The following is a 17294-nucleotide window of genomic DNA, read 5'->3' as shown; positions in this document are numbered from 1 at the left end:
ACGAAATTTGTATCCTTGAATTTTCAAGCAAATTCAACCCACTTTTAAATAATAAGGCTGGTGATATTTTAAAAGGACTAGAACTACAGTGTCTGTGGCTCTCAGCTCCAAATCACTCAAAAATGTTTTCCACTGAAGATGGTTCGCGAATACATTGTTTAATTTTTCTTAAAAAAAAGACTACCGGTAAATCGTTTTCTGAAACAGTTGGACACTGTCATTTTACATAACAAAAGTAACTCATACAGCAGGAAGTTTGACTGTACTTGTTAAGAGGATAGATTAATTTTTTGGTTAAAATGTCGCCAGACTTCTCCTTTGATCTAGATGTCTTAAACAGTACTCCAACCTAAACGACAAAATGTATTGTTTGTCATTGCCCTAACAGTCTGATGCTTCGTATGTCCAACCATCCACCCTGACCTCATCCCTAACAGGGATTTTTGCATAATCCCGAAATACGTTTAATGAACCAAAATACATTCAATGACAATATGGTTGTTTTGTATGTCCAATGCACAATCTGCACATAACATCTACAAAATGGTTAATACCAGGGAAAGATCATGGTTATGGATCTTGTTAAGGTTTGTCAACTGAACTACCTGTAACATGCACACCCATCCACCACTTTAACCTCCACCCCTTTACTTTACAAAGTAAGCACAAAATAACACAGAGAAGAGTCATAAAGTCAGCAAGCTGACTCAGTAAAATCACATATTTTAAGTTTAGTTAATTGAGCAAGGGTAATTTATATTTATCCGATTGTGTTAATTATTCTTTCAAAAGTTACATAATCTCGCTCTAGGCTTAAGAACTGTATGGTTGACATGTTAAGCTGACCCCATGACTGAAGCAATGAGGAGGATCAGGAGGTTAGTGCCAGGACATGCGGTCTGACAGATGGCAGCTCTGTTAATCATTTTTACTTTTAAAGAAAGTCTTGTTCACTTTCCCTCTGAGAAAGAGTGAGATGAGGATATCGATACTGTGCTCATTTTAGTGCTATAAGAACTTCTCCTCACTGTGTTGTTGCCAGGTTTGGTACTTGGTATACTAAACTCAGTGCGTCTGAGTGCACTGAACTGTGGTTCCTCAAGAAATAGTTACGTAAACCACAAAATGTAACTTTAACATTTCTGTTTGTGTATTAAAAACTAACTAGATACACTGTTCATTTTTGTGAACTTTAGAGACTTCAACTTCAGTTGATACTATGTGTCGTTTTACATTTTTGAGAGAGCAGGCTAGCTTTTCCCCTCTGCTCCCAGTGTTTATGCTAAGCTAGGCTAATCGCCTCCCACCTCCATACTAGCTGCACAGACATGAGAGCGGTATTGATTTTTTCATTTAACTCTCGGTCAGAAAGTTAACAAGTGTATCTCCCTCAAATGTTGAGCAACGTATTTAAGGACAGCTGGCTTTGCATAGCAAGTTATGTGTTAGTGGGACCTAAAGAGTTCGCCTTCAAAAATGTCTTTCATCCAATTTTAACGTAACGTAATTTTACCTAATTTATTTGAGCTTTTTTTTCGAGGCTATAGGTGTAAAGTTTTCAGACATATAGATGGGTACAACCTAGGGCTGGGCGATAAATCGATTTAATCGATTAATTCGAATGTGTGCTTTAAGGCGATGTGTTTTATTGAAAATCGAGAAAATCGCCCCCACCCCTTTTTCCCGTAGTAGAGTGCGCGCGCATTGTTTACAAACTAAAACAATGGCGGCCAGCAGCTTCACTGCTGCCGCCGCCACCTCACAAAAACAACCCAGCATTTTGGAGACATTCACCAACTGTACTCCGCATGAGAAGAAGAGTGCCCGGTGGAAAGCCATCACGGATGCAGTCGCGATGTATATCGCAAAAGATATGGTGCCCATATACACCGTGGAAAAGCCGGGGTTTATTCACCGTCTCAAAGCTTTGGACCCCAGGTACGTGCTACCAAGCCGTAAACATTTTTCTGACGTTGCCTTGCCTCGGCTGTACAATAGTACACGCCAAAGGATCTCTGCGGAGCTGGAGGGGATGTCATTCTACTCCGCAACAACTGACCTGTGGTCCAGCAGGTTGACCCAGACACCGATCCACTTGACTGGTGGAAGCGTCACCAACTTAACTTTCCAAGGCTAAGTACTTTAGCAAAGAAATACCTCTCTGTGCCAGCTACAAGTGCCCCCTCTGAGAGGCTTTTCAGTGTGTGGGGGGGGCATTGTTACATGCCACCGTGCATGCCTGAAGCCAGAGGTAGTAGACAGGCTTGTCTTCCTGGCAAAAAATATTTAGAAAAAACATGCACTACTGTTTAATACTGTTGGTTATGTTGTGAATGCACTTGATTTTGTTTACATGCACTTATTTACTGTGCAAAATATGTTATGTTGATGTTAGATCAGATGTTGCACTTTTGAAAATGTGAATGTTAAAGGGTCATATACATTTTATTTCATGCTGTGTTTGTATCAGTGTATTCAGTTAGAAAAGCTTACTGTAAAAAGTTACATTTGCACAGTTGTTTACAATGGAAGGCTACTATTTAATGCCATTTAATGTTATGTTTAATTTAATTTTATATTTAAATGATTCAGGCAAACAAAAGAGTGACCAAATACTTTTTGTATACTACAGGCACCTTTCTACAATGTTCAGGTTTTGTTTGCACTTTATTTTTATCAACCTACTTGGGAAAATCATCACAAAATAAAAGAAAAAATTGTTTTCAACAGCTTCTGTCATCTGCAAAAAATTTTGGGGGAAAAAAATCGATTTAAATCGTGAATCGGATTTTTTGTAAAAAAATCGGAGATTTTTTTTTTAGGCCATATCGCCCAGCCCTAGTACAACCCCAATCTAAATGTTCCCTAGACACATATAAAGACATTGATTTCAGCCTGTGAAAAACAGTAGAATCAAAAGTGTTACTTGTTAGAGAAGATTAAACAGGTTCTGTGTACAAGGACTCAACAAGCTACGATGTTATCTGAAGGACAAATGTCAATGCCACAAGGCCAAACATGTGAACACTGTATTCCTTTCGTCTCTAAGAGGCTGTTGGTCTGCTTTCAATGTACGTGAGGCCCACTCAACGGGCATGGCCTTAATTGTGTGTGTGTGTGTGTGTGTGTGTGTGTGTGTGTGTGTGTGTGTGCGCGTGTCCTTGCTCTACCTCCATAGGGAAAGCCTTGAAGTTGACAGTGTGCTCTGATCCTCTCTGGTTCTCCTTGCCCCAGTGGAACCGAACCTCGTGAAGCTCGTATTCATGATCACTAGGCAACGGACCGCCGGTAACCACTGACAATGGCACAGAAAACCCAGAGCATTGTGGGCAAGCATACACAGGAAGTAGAACAGAAATCAATTCTCGGTCATTACATCTCTTAACAGAGATGAGAAGGAAGCGAGATGGCTCACTCGTCAGCTACTTCCATCATCAGCTCCGGGAAAAACAATGTGTTTAATTCAGAATGTTAATGATTGGACACAGTTGGAAATGGTCTATAATGTGTGTTCATGTATGTCTCGCACATATATGCTTGTAGATGTGATGTACATAGAAGTAACCATAAATACTCATATCATACTGTACCTCATCAGACTACATCGAGAAGACATTAAAACTTAACAAGTATAATCAACATTCTAAAGAGGGTTGTTGACAGTGGGCTAAATTCATTCTTGTTTTCACACATCACATAAAAATGGATGAATGTGTCTCCAACCAATAACCCACAATGACTGACGGCAAAAACTAAGTATCATCTCATCACTTTTTAAACAATAAGTAGAGTTTTGACAGGTCGTCTCCTGGAAGTTACCTGACTTGGACTTGAGAATGATGTGGACAGTGTGTCCGTCATTGATGACCTCACAGTCTCGACACACCACGTAGTTTGGTGATAAGCCCACATCCAGGAGAGACGGGTCATACTGAGCCTCCCTGGAGTTTAAGTTAATGGGAGACTGGTACTCGCCGTTGGCTGATGGGAAATGGAGTCCCCATTCTACACCTATAAGTGAAAACAGGCACACGAACAAACACATTACATGGACCATATCTATCAAGGTCATCGGTGAAAGTATGTAAGTATTATCAAAAAATATCCTGACAGTATCAAAAGTAAATGTCCTCAATGCAGAGCAAGTCTACCTGTGAGTGTTTATATACTACATATATTATCTATATACATATACTGTATATATTATATTATACTAGAAGTATATCATCATTAGATTATTACTCTGACGTAAAAGTAGCATTTCACTCTTGTAGTTGGTTGAAGTGAAGCAAATATTTGACTGCTTAATTTTGGGCTGTAATTTATGATTAATATTTCTGTCAGGAGGATCATGCGATTGCTCACGTGTGAATGTGTGTGTGTGTGTGTGTGTGTGTGTGTGTGTGTGTGTGTGTGTGTGTGTGTGTGTGTGTGTGTGTGTGTCCCAGAGTGAGTGTCCACCTCTGTGTCCGTCTTTGGCTGATCTCGCATTCTGCTGCAGCAGACTGCATAATATTTTGGCTGGCCGGTTATGGCTCCATGCTCAAGGACCTCTCGTAGTTGCGCTGACTCACACTTTCTGAAAACAACTTTATTGCTTGTTTTATACTGCCATTGACTGCCTGTTGACTCCTCACTCACTACTCTTAACAAGCCCCTCGGCCCACTGTTTGTCTGAAAACAGTGTGCTCACTTTTAGTGTTTTGTACAGAGGGTTTGGCTAACAGCTAACAGAACTACCAGTTCATAATACTAAATTAATAATGTAGTATCTGTGTGTTTAATAGAGAAATAGCTCTGTGAGTTTGTTGTGTTTTAGGTCTGTAGCTTACCAGAAAGACATGCAGGTGGAAACAGCTTGCTTCTGTCAAAAGTGAGAAAGAGGATGTTCTAAGGAAAGCTAACCAACTAGCTAACAGCTCTAAAACTGCCTCAATTATGTTGCATCATGTTAGCAAGAACACCTGTCAGGCTACAATGACAACAGTCACCTGGGTCACGAAGGTACACATGGCCCAGTTATTGCTAGCTTAATAACGGTTTACCGCTTGTTAAAGCACTGTCTCATTTTGTATTTCTAAATAAATGTTAAATACACACAATGTCTACATTCAGTGACAACGTTTTGTAGTCGCTAACAAGCCAGCTGGCTATTTCCACCTGCCTCAAGTCTGTGTGTTAAGCTAGTCTAAACATATCACAGAGCCATGCTGCTGCATTAAACACACGGATTAGATTGATATTGTTTCTATGATTTTACTCAGAAAAACAGGAAAGTTAGTCAAGTGTTGAGTTTCTGCAAACACAGGGTTTCTTTGTTTAACTATGTTGTGTAGTGCTGCAGAGGTTCCTCCTCTATTTAATCTTTAAAATAAGAAGTACACCATTATCTGTCCTGTTCCATGACCTGGATGATGAATCAATAAATGTGATATGTGAGTACTTGACAACAACAGAGTTGAATTATTGTTGTGCATTTAAGTTTCCTGTGAAGTAAAGGTGAAAGCGGTTTATTCGTGACCTTTGAGAAATTATTTTTGGCATAGCCTAATGGAAAAGGCCGAGAAGGAAAAGAAGCAAGTTGAAAGTGCTTGAAAACAAATGTAAACAGGTTGTGGTTGCAGAAAGAGGGTCAGCCTGTCTAACTGGGACAGTTAGTTGCATGTATATTTGTATGAGAGATTGAGATATTGCAATATCTTTTTAAATAATGGGTGAACACCGTCTCGGTTTATGAGTCTAGAATGGTTGCTATCAACTTAAAGTCTGTTGCGCTGGCAGAGTGAAGAAGCACAGCAGAGTAGAGAAAGTGATACTATGTGACGCCTCAGGTGTCCACTGGTCTAGATTCCCTTCAGCTTTTTGCTGACCACAATCAGCACAATGAGAACATTGTGAGGTGTGTGGTGTCTTTAAAAAGAGGAAGCGAACACTTTTGGTATCGCGTTCAAGAAAGCCCAGTACACCAGTAAATCCGAAAATGTACTCGACTCCTCCCGGTAGGCCTCTCTACTGCAGACAGGCTGACTACTCTCTCCATAGCAGAGAGGGGTGAGGGGGCCTCTTTCCTCAGCAACTAGAGCCATGACAACACTTGACTCAAAGCAGTGAGGGGTTCAGTGCAGCTACAGTACTGTGCTGTGTGTGTACGTGCTTGTAGGGACATAGAAATTAGTTTTATTTGGGATGGTGCTAGATCACATTGCTAAACCATATACAGCTACTGACTACCTGGTTGACTGATTGTGAGTCAGTTAATGTACTTGCCAGCATGATGGTGTGACATCACAAAAAACATGATTTAATACTGCATTTAGCAAATGAAGTCAGGTTGTTGAGACGTAGCCCCAACCTACATCAGGTATGTTTCTGTTCCGTAGCTTTTGATTCTTCATGTATTTGTGCATCTACAAGTCTTCGCCATAGGAGTGCTGAAAAAACCTCATTGGATGTCAGGTTTTATAGACCTTTCCTTTATCTTTTTCATTCATATTAGCACAAATTGCCAAAATCCTAGATAACCTTATTGTCACATGAAAAATATATTTTGTTTGCCTCCTAGCAAGAATGTCATCACCCTGAGATAGCTGCGAGACAAACCAACCAGCAAAGGACGACTGACCTGCAATTGAAAAATAAATAAACTGTGTGTTTTTGACCTTTATCCTATGACTACAATAACTGGTCTTCTAAAAATGACGTTCCCATAAAACTAAAATGACATTGTCAATTATTTTTCGAGATAAACGTATTTTTGTCCAATTTTAGATATATTTCTTATTATTGTATAACCTTTTAAAGTCTGCGTAGGGAGGAAGACTCTCACCCAGGAGACCACTCTTTGTATCCCATGTGGAACCAAAAGACAACATTGACTGATTTAACTTACGTCTGTAACTTAAACAACGTAACAAACGTGCTTATTTTAAGCCAAACCCTGATCTTTTACTAAACCTAACCAAGTACTTTTGGTGTCGAAACATAGCCAAGTAACTTTTTTGCTTTGTTTCGTTTTAATCTACACGTTAATTATGTGTTTAAAACTGCGACTGTAATCCGGAAGAAAATATGTTGTCCTCAAAACTGAGAATATCGTATGGGAAGATAAAGTCATTTTGTAGGAGACAGGGTTGCACAGTGTCCAATATGCAAAACACTGAAATAAATGGACTCCTCTGCCCTGCTGTTATTACAGACATGTTGGAGGTTTTCGGTTAGCTTGTGTTAGTTCTGGTCCACACAGTTTTGTAGGAGTGGCTTTGTTCCAGCTTTGTTGTTGGTCCAGAGAACCAAAACAATGAACTGAGTTTGCAGTCACGGCTATTTCATTCAGTTAATAGCCATATTATTCATCCATACATCTTAAAAAAAAAAGAAGGAAAAATACATTTTCGAAATGATACCAATGCAATGAGTAAAGTGGGGACTTAAATACCAGACTAACTTTGGACAACACTGACTCATGCCCTGTGGCCACATCAAACCAACGCAGCTGACTGAGCAACCTTTGTCATGTTCGTTTGTCTGTTGGTTAGCAGTATACCTGAAGAGGACAGCACTTGACGGGCACGAGTCAATTCTATTCATATATTCCAATGTCACAAATCAATAATTCAGGGGGCAGAAGCAAAATTCTGTTTTCAGTCAGTCAGTGGTCAGATTCGCTTGAAGTTTCAGCGTGAAACTCGGATACTTACAGGATTTAGACATTCTCCAAAAAATCAACATGACTTTTCCATCACGAAGTATTTTGTTGCAGATCCAGTTTCACATGCAGATTACTGCAAAAGCTTCCAAATACTTTTTTTTATAAAAAGAGAAAGAAACATTGTCCAGCCTTGGTGGAGCTGTGTCGTCTCACTGAACTTTAGTTGATAATTCATATCATATCATTGTGTGGAGTTTTTACGATTACTTAACGATTGCCACAGGAATTTGTTTTATTAGGAATTTAAATGCACAACTTTAACATGTATTCCAAATTTATTTCCATAAATAGTATGTATGGTCTTTTCAAAAAATCATAAATTATTCATTGTGTTCTGTCATTATTTGCTTTTATCTTCAATGGCAACTCATTGTTTGTAAGTCAGTTCTTCCAACATTCTAATGAAGACCTTGTAATATCAAGTGTCCTGCAGAAAGCTTTTAACCTCCCACGCACAATATGACTCTCTGCACAATAGCATGTAAGGAGTAACCAATTCAAATCATTTAAAAACTTTAAACATATTATCTGTGTCAATGGAACATCCCATTACTTTCCCCTGTAGTTAGGATATAGATTTCTTTCCGTACAAAAGGTTTCCACAGGACACGGATGTGATATTTGCAAGCCATACATGAGTGTCTATCTTATGCCTACAAAGTATACTCACAGTGAGAATGTCATAGCTCAATATCACAGTGCATCCCTCCATGCTCAGTAAATGCAGCAGCAGAAAGAAGACAGAACAAACCAGCACAATGTATATTTACTCATCACTTTGAACTTTCACATGTACTTATGTGTCAGTGAACATCTTGGAACCCAGATTATCTTTCCCTGTGTGGAAAAGTTGAATTTGACGAAGGCTGGCCACTACTGGACGTGTCTCCTTTCACTCTGATCTTGTATCTCGTAAAGATAAGCTTATGTGTCATGTGGAGTATTACTCAGCCTGTGAAAACAGTTGAAAAATGTCTTCTGTGGTTCTGGAGGAGCTTTTAGAGCTGTCTAAGAAAGAGCGTGGCGTTTGAACGACATGACAGCGAGGTCCTTACAGAGTCACAAAGTGAGAGGAGCTGTTTCAGAAAGCCTTGGTCCCACAGGTAAAGGTCCCACAATGTCATGTGACTGATGGGGAGCATTGCCACGGCTTGGATGGGCATGAAGCTCTCCTGGCTGAATAATCAGCACAAGAGATGTGTTAAAAAATATCTGGCTCTTGGACGGAAAAGGGTAGAAGCCTGGGTAAATGTAAAGTGAGAAGGTAACTACCACTCCGGCACGAAACTCCCAATCACGGAGCTTAAACTTTGACACTATCCTCAACCAGAATCTACTGGCAGTCTGTGATACCATCGGAGTTCTGGGGGTTACCGTCCACATTCACTTGCGTTGGGTCAGTCAAGAGGACCGCATGCTGACTTTAGGAAGCTTTTTGCTCTGCGTCGCCTGGATTTATTTGGTGTTGGAGACCCTGAACTGGCCTGTATACCTCAACAGGCTTTACGCGTGTCCAGTGCTGCAGGCTGAGGTCTGTCTGGCACACTTCCTTGACTGTAAAACAGGCTAAACGGCTGGAGAGTAAGCAGAAGCAGGCTTACCCTGAGACTCTGTGTTCTCTCTGATTCTGCTGAGATGCAGTCAATTATACCCAGAAAGCTCCAGAAAGCTGCTTCAGTCCAACTTCAGTGACTTGCTTTTTCTGTTGTGTTTGCCACTAATGGCGGAGGGAAGCTAAGGAAGCATCAATTTGTCTCTTTTGGATTCAATTGTGGATTAAATCCGTAACTATGGCGCAGCGTTTAGTTCACTGCAATGACGAAATGAGCAAATCAGCAACGATGGATAAGGCTTGTGGGAACTGGAGTACATAAAGCCGTCCCCATGCCAAACGTACAGAGCAAAAACAATAATTCTGAGGAACTATGGAAATGATTAAAAATATGGTATCAATTTTGTATTTCATCGACCTTTATATTTATTCCAAACAAACTAATGCAGCTGCTTTTATGTAAATCTGTACAGCAGAGGAACACAACGGTTTAAAACAGCAAAACGTTACATGTTTTAGAGTAATTAGAGTATTAGAGTAAGCTTTAAGAAAGGCCAGCAAAACAGACAAAACTCCACCTGTAGAATGAACAGGCGGACACAGTAAGAAAAGATGACATAACGTTTTTGCTTAAGACCCCTTTTAAACCCATCTGGACCCTGAACTTTTTTACAACACCCCATATTTCCCAGCATCCCTGCACATGCTGATGAAGACCAGCACCGGCCTACCTTCCTCGTAGCCCCAGTCCAGCTCATCTTTCCCCGGGTTATAGTCCGACTCCTCGTTCACACTGTCAGCCATGGTGTTTGTCAGTCTGCTCACTGCGGGTAGGAACCAGTCCGTCCTCCCAGTAGACGCACAGTCACACTGGTTTGGTCCGTTCACTTGGACACAAACTGAAGTCTCTGAACTGACTGAACTGCAGCCTGCTGGATGGGTTACCAACTGAGCAACAACTCCCTCGGCCTTTCACTTTCTTCTTTAAATCTTTTTCTGTTCTTTAGATTATTTTCTTTCTTCTATTCTTTGCGTCTTCTTATCCCTGTACGTCCTCTCTCTCTCACAGCTGCACACTGATGTGTGTGGAGCTCTCTGCCTCTGTGTTTCTCTTTATTCTGTTGCTCCTCCTCTTTCTCTCTCTCTCTCTCTGCTGTTATCTCGCCCCCTCTCTCTGTCTTCCTCTCTGTCTTACTTCCTTTCTCTCTCTCTCTCTTACTCTGCAGACCGCAGGTGTGCTTGCCCAAATAATCACCACCTTACCTCCTTGCTTTTAGTGTATTCACTTTCGTGATTCTCCTTTCTATCATATTATGAATGTTTCTCAGTTGTAGTTTGACTTGTATGATTTTGTCTGTTGACCTTTCTGCTGTTTTGGGTAGCCTGGTGATGTGTGTGTGTGTGTGTGTGTGTGTGTTGGCATGCTGGCAGGAAGGTCATGCTGGTGTTTCGGTTGGAGGCCATGCACAGACCCACCCTTGGGTGTAGGAAACAGCAGTGGTTGAGAAAACAGTATGTGGACACTGTTACACTTTAGACTTCTTGAATTCGCACCAGGTTGGATTATAAAAACATGGCTGGACAAGATGTAATCTGTTGTTTGGGTTCTTTGTACAAAAGCGTGTGCGAAAAGTCAAGAGGGATAAATTCATGTTCTTCCCTGCTTCATTTCTTTTTTTCTTTATCCATGTCCTCCAGGCTGCTGCTGTTAATTGCCCTACATTCCTTATCAGGAAATTGTCCTCGGAGCCATCTAAATGTAGCCGAGCTCCCCTGTTTCCACTCTGTGGCACTCAAAGCAGGACCTTGACTGCACTTCATTCGTATAGGGACGAGTAAATGGTCTTACAAACGCTGATGTCAGGATTATCTAATCATTCTGACCCATTCATACACAGGCACAGCCTACGGGAGCATTTTGGGGTGAAGTGTTTTGCCCAAGGACACATCGACATGACTAGAGGAGCCAGGGTTTGAACCGCTGATCTTCTGATTGAACGACCCGCTCTACCACTGAGCCACAGTCGCCCACAGTTGATGGGTGGGCCCGTGGTGCCTAATTTGTGCCACCCATTTGAAAGATGCATGAATTAATAAAGTGTAAAAATAAAGTGCAAGCGAAAGCTCAGAGGGCGCCAGCGACCAATAACAGGTCTCATCAAGTCAAACAATTCAAAAAATAGACTGAGGTGTAGATGTGTTGGTGTGTGAATGCAAAGTGTCCACACACTTCCCATGTTTACATTGTGAACCAGAGCTCTACTTATAGTTTGCTGAAGCAGCTGCACTTGGAAGAAATTTAGGGGCCGGTCAGAAGAGGTAGACTCAGGCTGTCGAGTGGCAGGGCCAGCAAAACAAATAAAAAAGGCACCAGCTGCGCAGAAAATGTTCAGCCTATATGACACTACATCTTGTTTCCTCCACTGGAGGGCACCCCATAGGGCCCTTTATCATGTTGTATCTGTAGGGACATCCCTCATCGTGTTTTCTCCAATGGAAGACCATCATAGAGGGCCTTTTATCATGTTTCCTCCACTAGAAGGTCCACCAAGAGGATACTTTTCCATGTTGTATCTACCGTAGGGGCATCTAAAAATGCATTTCATGTTTTATCCACTGGAAGGGTACCTTAGAGTGCACATTATCGTGTTTTCTTCACCAGAAGAGCAGCCCAGAGGACAGTTGATCATGTTTTATCTACCATACAATTATCCAAGAAGGCCCTTCATCATGTTTTCTCGATTGGAAGTACACCCTAGAGACCCTTTGTGTTGATACCTGCAATATGAGTGAGAATAAAGCTATTTACGTCTGACATCTGACTTTATTATCGAGACCACAAAGCTAGTCACAGAGCTGTAATATGTGCTGTGGGATATTGGCAGTTAGCATTTTACTGCACACTTCTTTTTCAAACGGCAGTCGAGGTAAAGAAGCGTTCCTGATGAATCGTCTCGAGTGTTGCACTGTTGCACAGCGTTGTTGAGGTGTTTTGTCGAGCAGCCCGGCGATTGGAAATGATTTTGCCGTCTGGTTTCACAGGAGCTGTCTGACATGTATTGAGCCGACAATCAGCACCAAGCACCAGAGCTTCCAACTCTTCGGATTTGAGTTCATGGTGGACGAGAGCTTCAAAGTGTGGCTCATTGAGATCGACGGAGCTCCGGCCTGTGCGCAGTCAGCTGATCGTTTGTGTTCAAAATGTTTCTTTCACTTCTATTTTTTACAGTTTTTTCCCCCCGTCCAGGAATCTTACAGCCTTGTTCTCTGTCTCCTCTTCACATCTATACCTGCAGTCTGCATGTAGACTTCTCTTGGCCTCCGTTTACAGTATGGAGAAAACAAGCTTTGAATCCATTTCCCTTGTTGTGTAAAAAATGTGTTTGTTTGTTGTTTTTCTTCCTTGGGGGGTCAGAGTCAGAAATAGGAAAGTTTTGAAAGCATTATCATCGTTTCAAAGATAAACAGTAGAATTTTGCTCCTGACTGAACTTTTATTTTTGGAACTTTGACTGGTCGGTGAACTTGACGCTATTCAATGCAAACATGCCGTGACAGTTATTTCCCTCTGCTAGATATTAAATCAGTCAACCTTCCCCTCCAGGAAACTGCATCCGGAGCTATGTCAAGGCATCGTGGATGTGGCCGTTTCCAGTGTCTTCGCCCTGAACAGCGGCGGTGACTCCTCATCTGCATCCTCATCCCCTTATTCTTCCTCCCCGTCCTCCACCTCCATCTTCACCACCACTGAGAGGGCCCTTTCACTCGACTGTAAGCACACGCGAGTCCTCCCCCTTCGTCTCCTCCGTACGGCTTCTTCACGCGCCGTCCTCACTCCTGAACTCGACCTGAGAAGTAGCACGTGCCGGCGAGCGTGGAGAGGGAAGTCAGCGAGCTGCAGAGAGGATCTCTGCTCTCCTGATATGAATGTTACGAATGTGAAGACGGTGACGAACGGATTCGGGGAGTTTCTGAATTGAGGACGGACGTCCTTCCATCTCGGTCCCACCACCAGACTGTCGGGCCTTACATTTCCAGCCCGCTCCCTTACAGACTGCCAGCCAGCTGCTCTGTTGCTGTGAGTCCGCCTTGTTCTATAAGCCTTTGCACTGCTGCCCAGAGAAGTCAATGCGGTCACGATCAGTCCACAAGAATGAACTTAAGACGAGACACTTGACATTTCACATCTTAGTGAATTTGTGTAATTCTGAATGCTATTTTTCTCATCAGACATCGTTTTTTTGTTGTAGCTTGTCTGCAGCTATCTGAAGCCCTTAGTTTCATTTGGGAATGTGAGCAGCGATCAATAGTTTCAACTTAAAAAGACTAAAATACGAACCCAACTGTCTGAGCTGAACAATCAAGCCGTCAAGGTCAACATTCCTCTCAACATCACCAGCTGGGTGAGCTCACTGAACAGGGAGACCGTCCTTCATCTAAACCCAGGTTTAAGTCCGTCCTAACGAGTGTCCCTGACCTCTGACCCCCCCCCCCCTACGGCAGAGACGAAAGACAAAAGAGAACTCCCATGAAGTATTTTGTTCTCAACTGCAGTCCAGCTGAAGATGTTTCTTTAGATTTCTCATGTGAAGAGAGCATGTTTGTGTGAAAGCATGTAGTAGAATGCGTCCTCATTCAGGCCCCCGCATCAGCAGCTTTTAGCCCAGTTTGTAAAAAGAGCTGCCCTGAGGTCTGTTTCATTTCTGCTGTATGAAGAGCTAGACTGTCATCGTGAGGTGTTGTTAATAAGTGTCTGGATGATGGGTTTTTTAAACCGTCGGCATAAAAGTAGAGTAGCTTGTAGGAAGAGTGTTAACGAGCCCAAACCGACAGGACGCGAGAACATACGACGCTACTTCACGCTTTCTACACCGGTCTTCTTCAACACACTGCGTCAGATGTGTTGTTACCAAGGAGACGGTTCTTCATCCCATCAATGCCTCTTCTTCAGTTACTGTTAGTGTTAGATCAAGTTGTTCTACACTTGTTTTTATTGTTCTTATGTGATTATTCCTTTACTTTTCTTTTGATGAATCTACTGAGTTAGCCAGGTACGAGGAACGAGGCCCAGGTGTGTGTGTGTGTGTGTGTGTGCTGTCCTCCTCCTTCAGCCAGAGAAGAGTTCCAGCAGCAGCACAAGTTTGATGAGATTGAGTTGTTTCTTTGTTTGATTCATAAGGCTTCATAAAACTCTTCTTAAGGTTATAAAGAATAAAACATTGTGGAAATAGTGTTTTATAAGTTCAGCGTTCATGATGCTTTATACCTCCATGTCAAAGTGACAACGGTGTTTGTGTGTGTGTGTGTGTGTGTGTGTGTGTGTGTGTGTGTGTGTGTGTGTGTGTGTGTGTGTGTGTGTGTGTGTGTGTGTGTGTGTGTGTGTCTGCTTATCTTTCTCTTTGCCTTGTTGTCAACAAATTATGAATATAATGGTTTATGGGCAGATGGGAGTTTGTCAGTGTTGGGGAAGTTGTGGATGATTGTTTACAAGTTTTTGATAATGATGACAATCACAATAATACTGTTAATATTCGTAGTAATAATGAGAACACACCAAGAAGAAGAATATGAGTCCTGTGTTACACAGCACATTATAACCATAACTTTATCCAGTTATTCAGACACACAGAGAACTGCTCCAACGTGTCAGAACAGATTATAATTTCTACGTTTCTGAAATGAAATAATGTGTTACAAACATCAATAACACGTGATAGCATAACTTTATGAGTTTTAAGTGAAGTGGCAGCACTGTAAGTTATTAGCTATTGTATGAAAGCTACTATCACACTCTTATAAGGACTTATGAACAGTATTTGATGGCTGTGAGTGAAGTGTGAGACCAAATACAAATTCACAACGATGATCAGAGACATGTCAAGTCTTTATTTTACAATAGTCGTATGAATATGAATAAGCTGTGTATAAATTGATTCAACGTTCATCTTTCTGGTGAAGTAAAGACACAGCTGATGGAATATGAACCATTTCAAATTGCAGAAACTCTGTTTTGGTCAGATTCATTATTAATGAAGGAATCCATGAAAAACTAGGTGTGATTTGAGACCTCGTGTTTCAGGAGTTCTCAGCCAAAACAGGAAGTGTTTTATAAAAGTCCTCATGGTGGCGCTCTCCCATCAAAAAGCATGTGCTCTCTTGTTCATGGCCCAACTTTGCACCGAATGTCATTGAAGTGTGTTATGTTGTTTTTGAGATATCCTGGTAAACAACAGACAAACAAACGGGACCAAATAGCCTTCACACTGTCTGTGACTTATAGTATTGTCTTCATACAATGTGTTCAGTTTATGGGGAGCAGCTCTGTGTGTTGTGTTTGTTTTGATTTGGTCTGATAGAAATAATAAATGATAAATTCAAGGCAACGCTTTGGTCTGTTTGCCACAATATGAAGAAAAGAAATGAAAGTCTCTGATGTCAAATTAAAATAATATTTGAATACAGGCTGAAGTTGGTTGAACAACTTATAAGAAAAGCGATAAAAGAAGAGGCAGATGTTCAGGAGCTTGGTGTAACTTCCATGTGATGTTCTGCTGATGAACTCACATAATGAACACGGACTTTTGACTTATCACGACATCGTTTTCATTTAGTGAAGAAACTTTCTAATTTAAATGTAGCTTTTTGGTGAGACCGTATTTAATCGATGTAGGCTACACCTGCTGTTATTATTATTCCAATAAACTCAATTCTGCATTTAAGAAAAGAAATCCACCAAAAATTATTTTTAGACTTACATTAAAGCTGACTTGATTTTTTTAATTCATCTCGTCTACATATTATTTAATGAGGTTTGGTAAAATAACGTTTGTACTTGTCTTTACAAATCGTAAGGCTTTTATTAAAAGCTGGTGATTTGAATTATTGTTCTGATGAAAATAATCTGTTGGTGAAGTCATTTACACAGAAACCTGCAAATATGCCTTTTATTTGTAACCATATTGTGTTCCCAAACATTTCAAATGTATGACAGTCTAACATGAGTGTGTGTCGTTGCAGTGTGACGTTCCCGTCCACCTGCAGGACGAGCAGAGAGGAAGGAGAGTCTCCGCTCGCAGACAGTGTCCATGCTGCAGGGACGAGGTGACACATTTAGATCCTCGTTTTCAATATTGTGTGACCGATATTATGTGTTTTAAAATGTTAGTGTCTCGCTTTCTTTTATATGATGATTTTAATGTAAAGTGTCTTTGAGAATCATGAAAAGCGCTCAATAAATAAAATGTATTATTATTATTATTATTCAATGAGTCACAGTGTAAACCCGATTAGACAGCTTTTAGTTTGACATCCTCTCATGTGCTGCTCACCAGCTGCAGATGTTGACCCGCAAGCGCCGGCTCTCTGCTGCTGCAGGCCGTCCCAGAAGAGGAGGAGGAGCTCCGTGGCCCGTCCGAAACCTGCTGAGACTGCAGAGGTGTTGAACCGGGTCCCCTCTCCCTGCACCACAGACTCTCCTGTCTCTTTGTCTTTTCTTACAAAGCCTCGGGCCACCATCCTGCCTGCAGACCTGCCGGTTGCCTCCAGCAGGGCCCCCGGCCGCCTCGACTCCACTGCACCACGACGGCCCTCTGATCCACGACCGCTCTGACGAAGAGTACCAGCAACTCCACCACCAAGTTGTGGACGATATGCTGAAAATCGATCTGATGATTTTCACATTTTCCAATCACTTTAGTTGTTCACGCAATTTATTCCATGTATAAACTTTTTAATCTCATGTCTTCATCTCCTCACAGGTTCAAGGACGGCCGTCTGCGTCCGCACACCTTAGATCTGGGACGTCTCATCAAGCAGAAGCTGGGAGAGACTGGACCGTCCCACGTTAACAGAGACGGTAGACAAAGACGGACGGGTGCACGTGGACATCTCATACGGGGTCGGTGTTCATCCTCCACATTGTTTTGTGGACACTTCGGAAGAAACAAAGAACTAAAACCAAATAATGATCAAATAAGATCATAACTGTAAATATTATTGTAGTAAATGTTTAAATGTAATAGTTTAAGTTAAGTTA

The 17294-nt window shown here is 41.5% G+C and overlaps 1 protein-coding gene across 1 annotated transcript in view; it reads right to left on the bottom strand.

Moving 5' to 3' along the window:
* The window catches only part of ca8 (carbonic anhydrase VIII), a 31081-nt gene extending 20789 nt beyond the window's left edge, over positions 1-10292 (bottom strand). The window contains exons 1-3 of the mRNA XM_079285322.1: positions 9992-10292; positions 3820-4011; positions 3171-3295 (exon numbers count right to left, since the gene is read on the bottom strand). Of these exons, the coding sequence (XP_079141448.1) occupies positions 3171-3295; positions 3820-4011; positions 9992-10064 (390 nt within the window). The 5' untranslated portion in view covers positions 10065-10292. The remainder of the gene's footprint in view (positions 1-3170; positions 3296-3819; positions 4012-9991) is intronic.
* Positions 10293-17294: the final 7002 nt, after the last annotated feature.

This window comes from Melanostigma gelatinosum, assembly GCF_949748355.1.
Source record: "Melanostigma gelatinosum genome assembly, chromosome: 15".
NCBI lineage: Eukaryota > Metazoa > Chordata > Actinopteri > Perciformes > Zoarcidae > Melanostigma > Melanostigma gelatinosum.
Note: the sequence above shows the minus strand (reverse complement) of the source record. Positions and strands in the feature narration are given on the sequence as shown.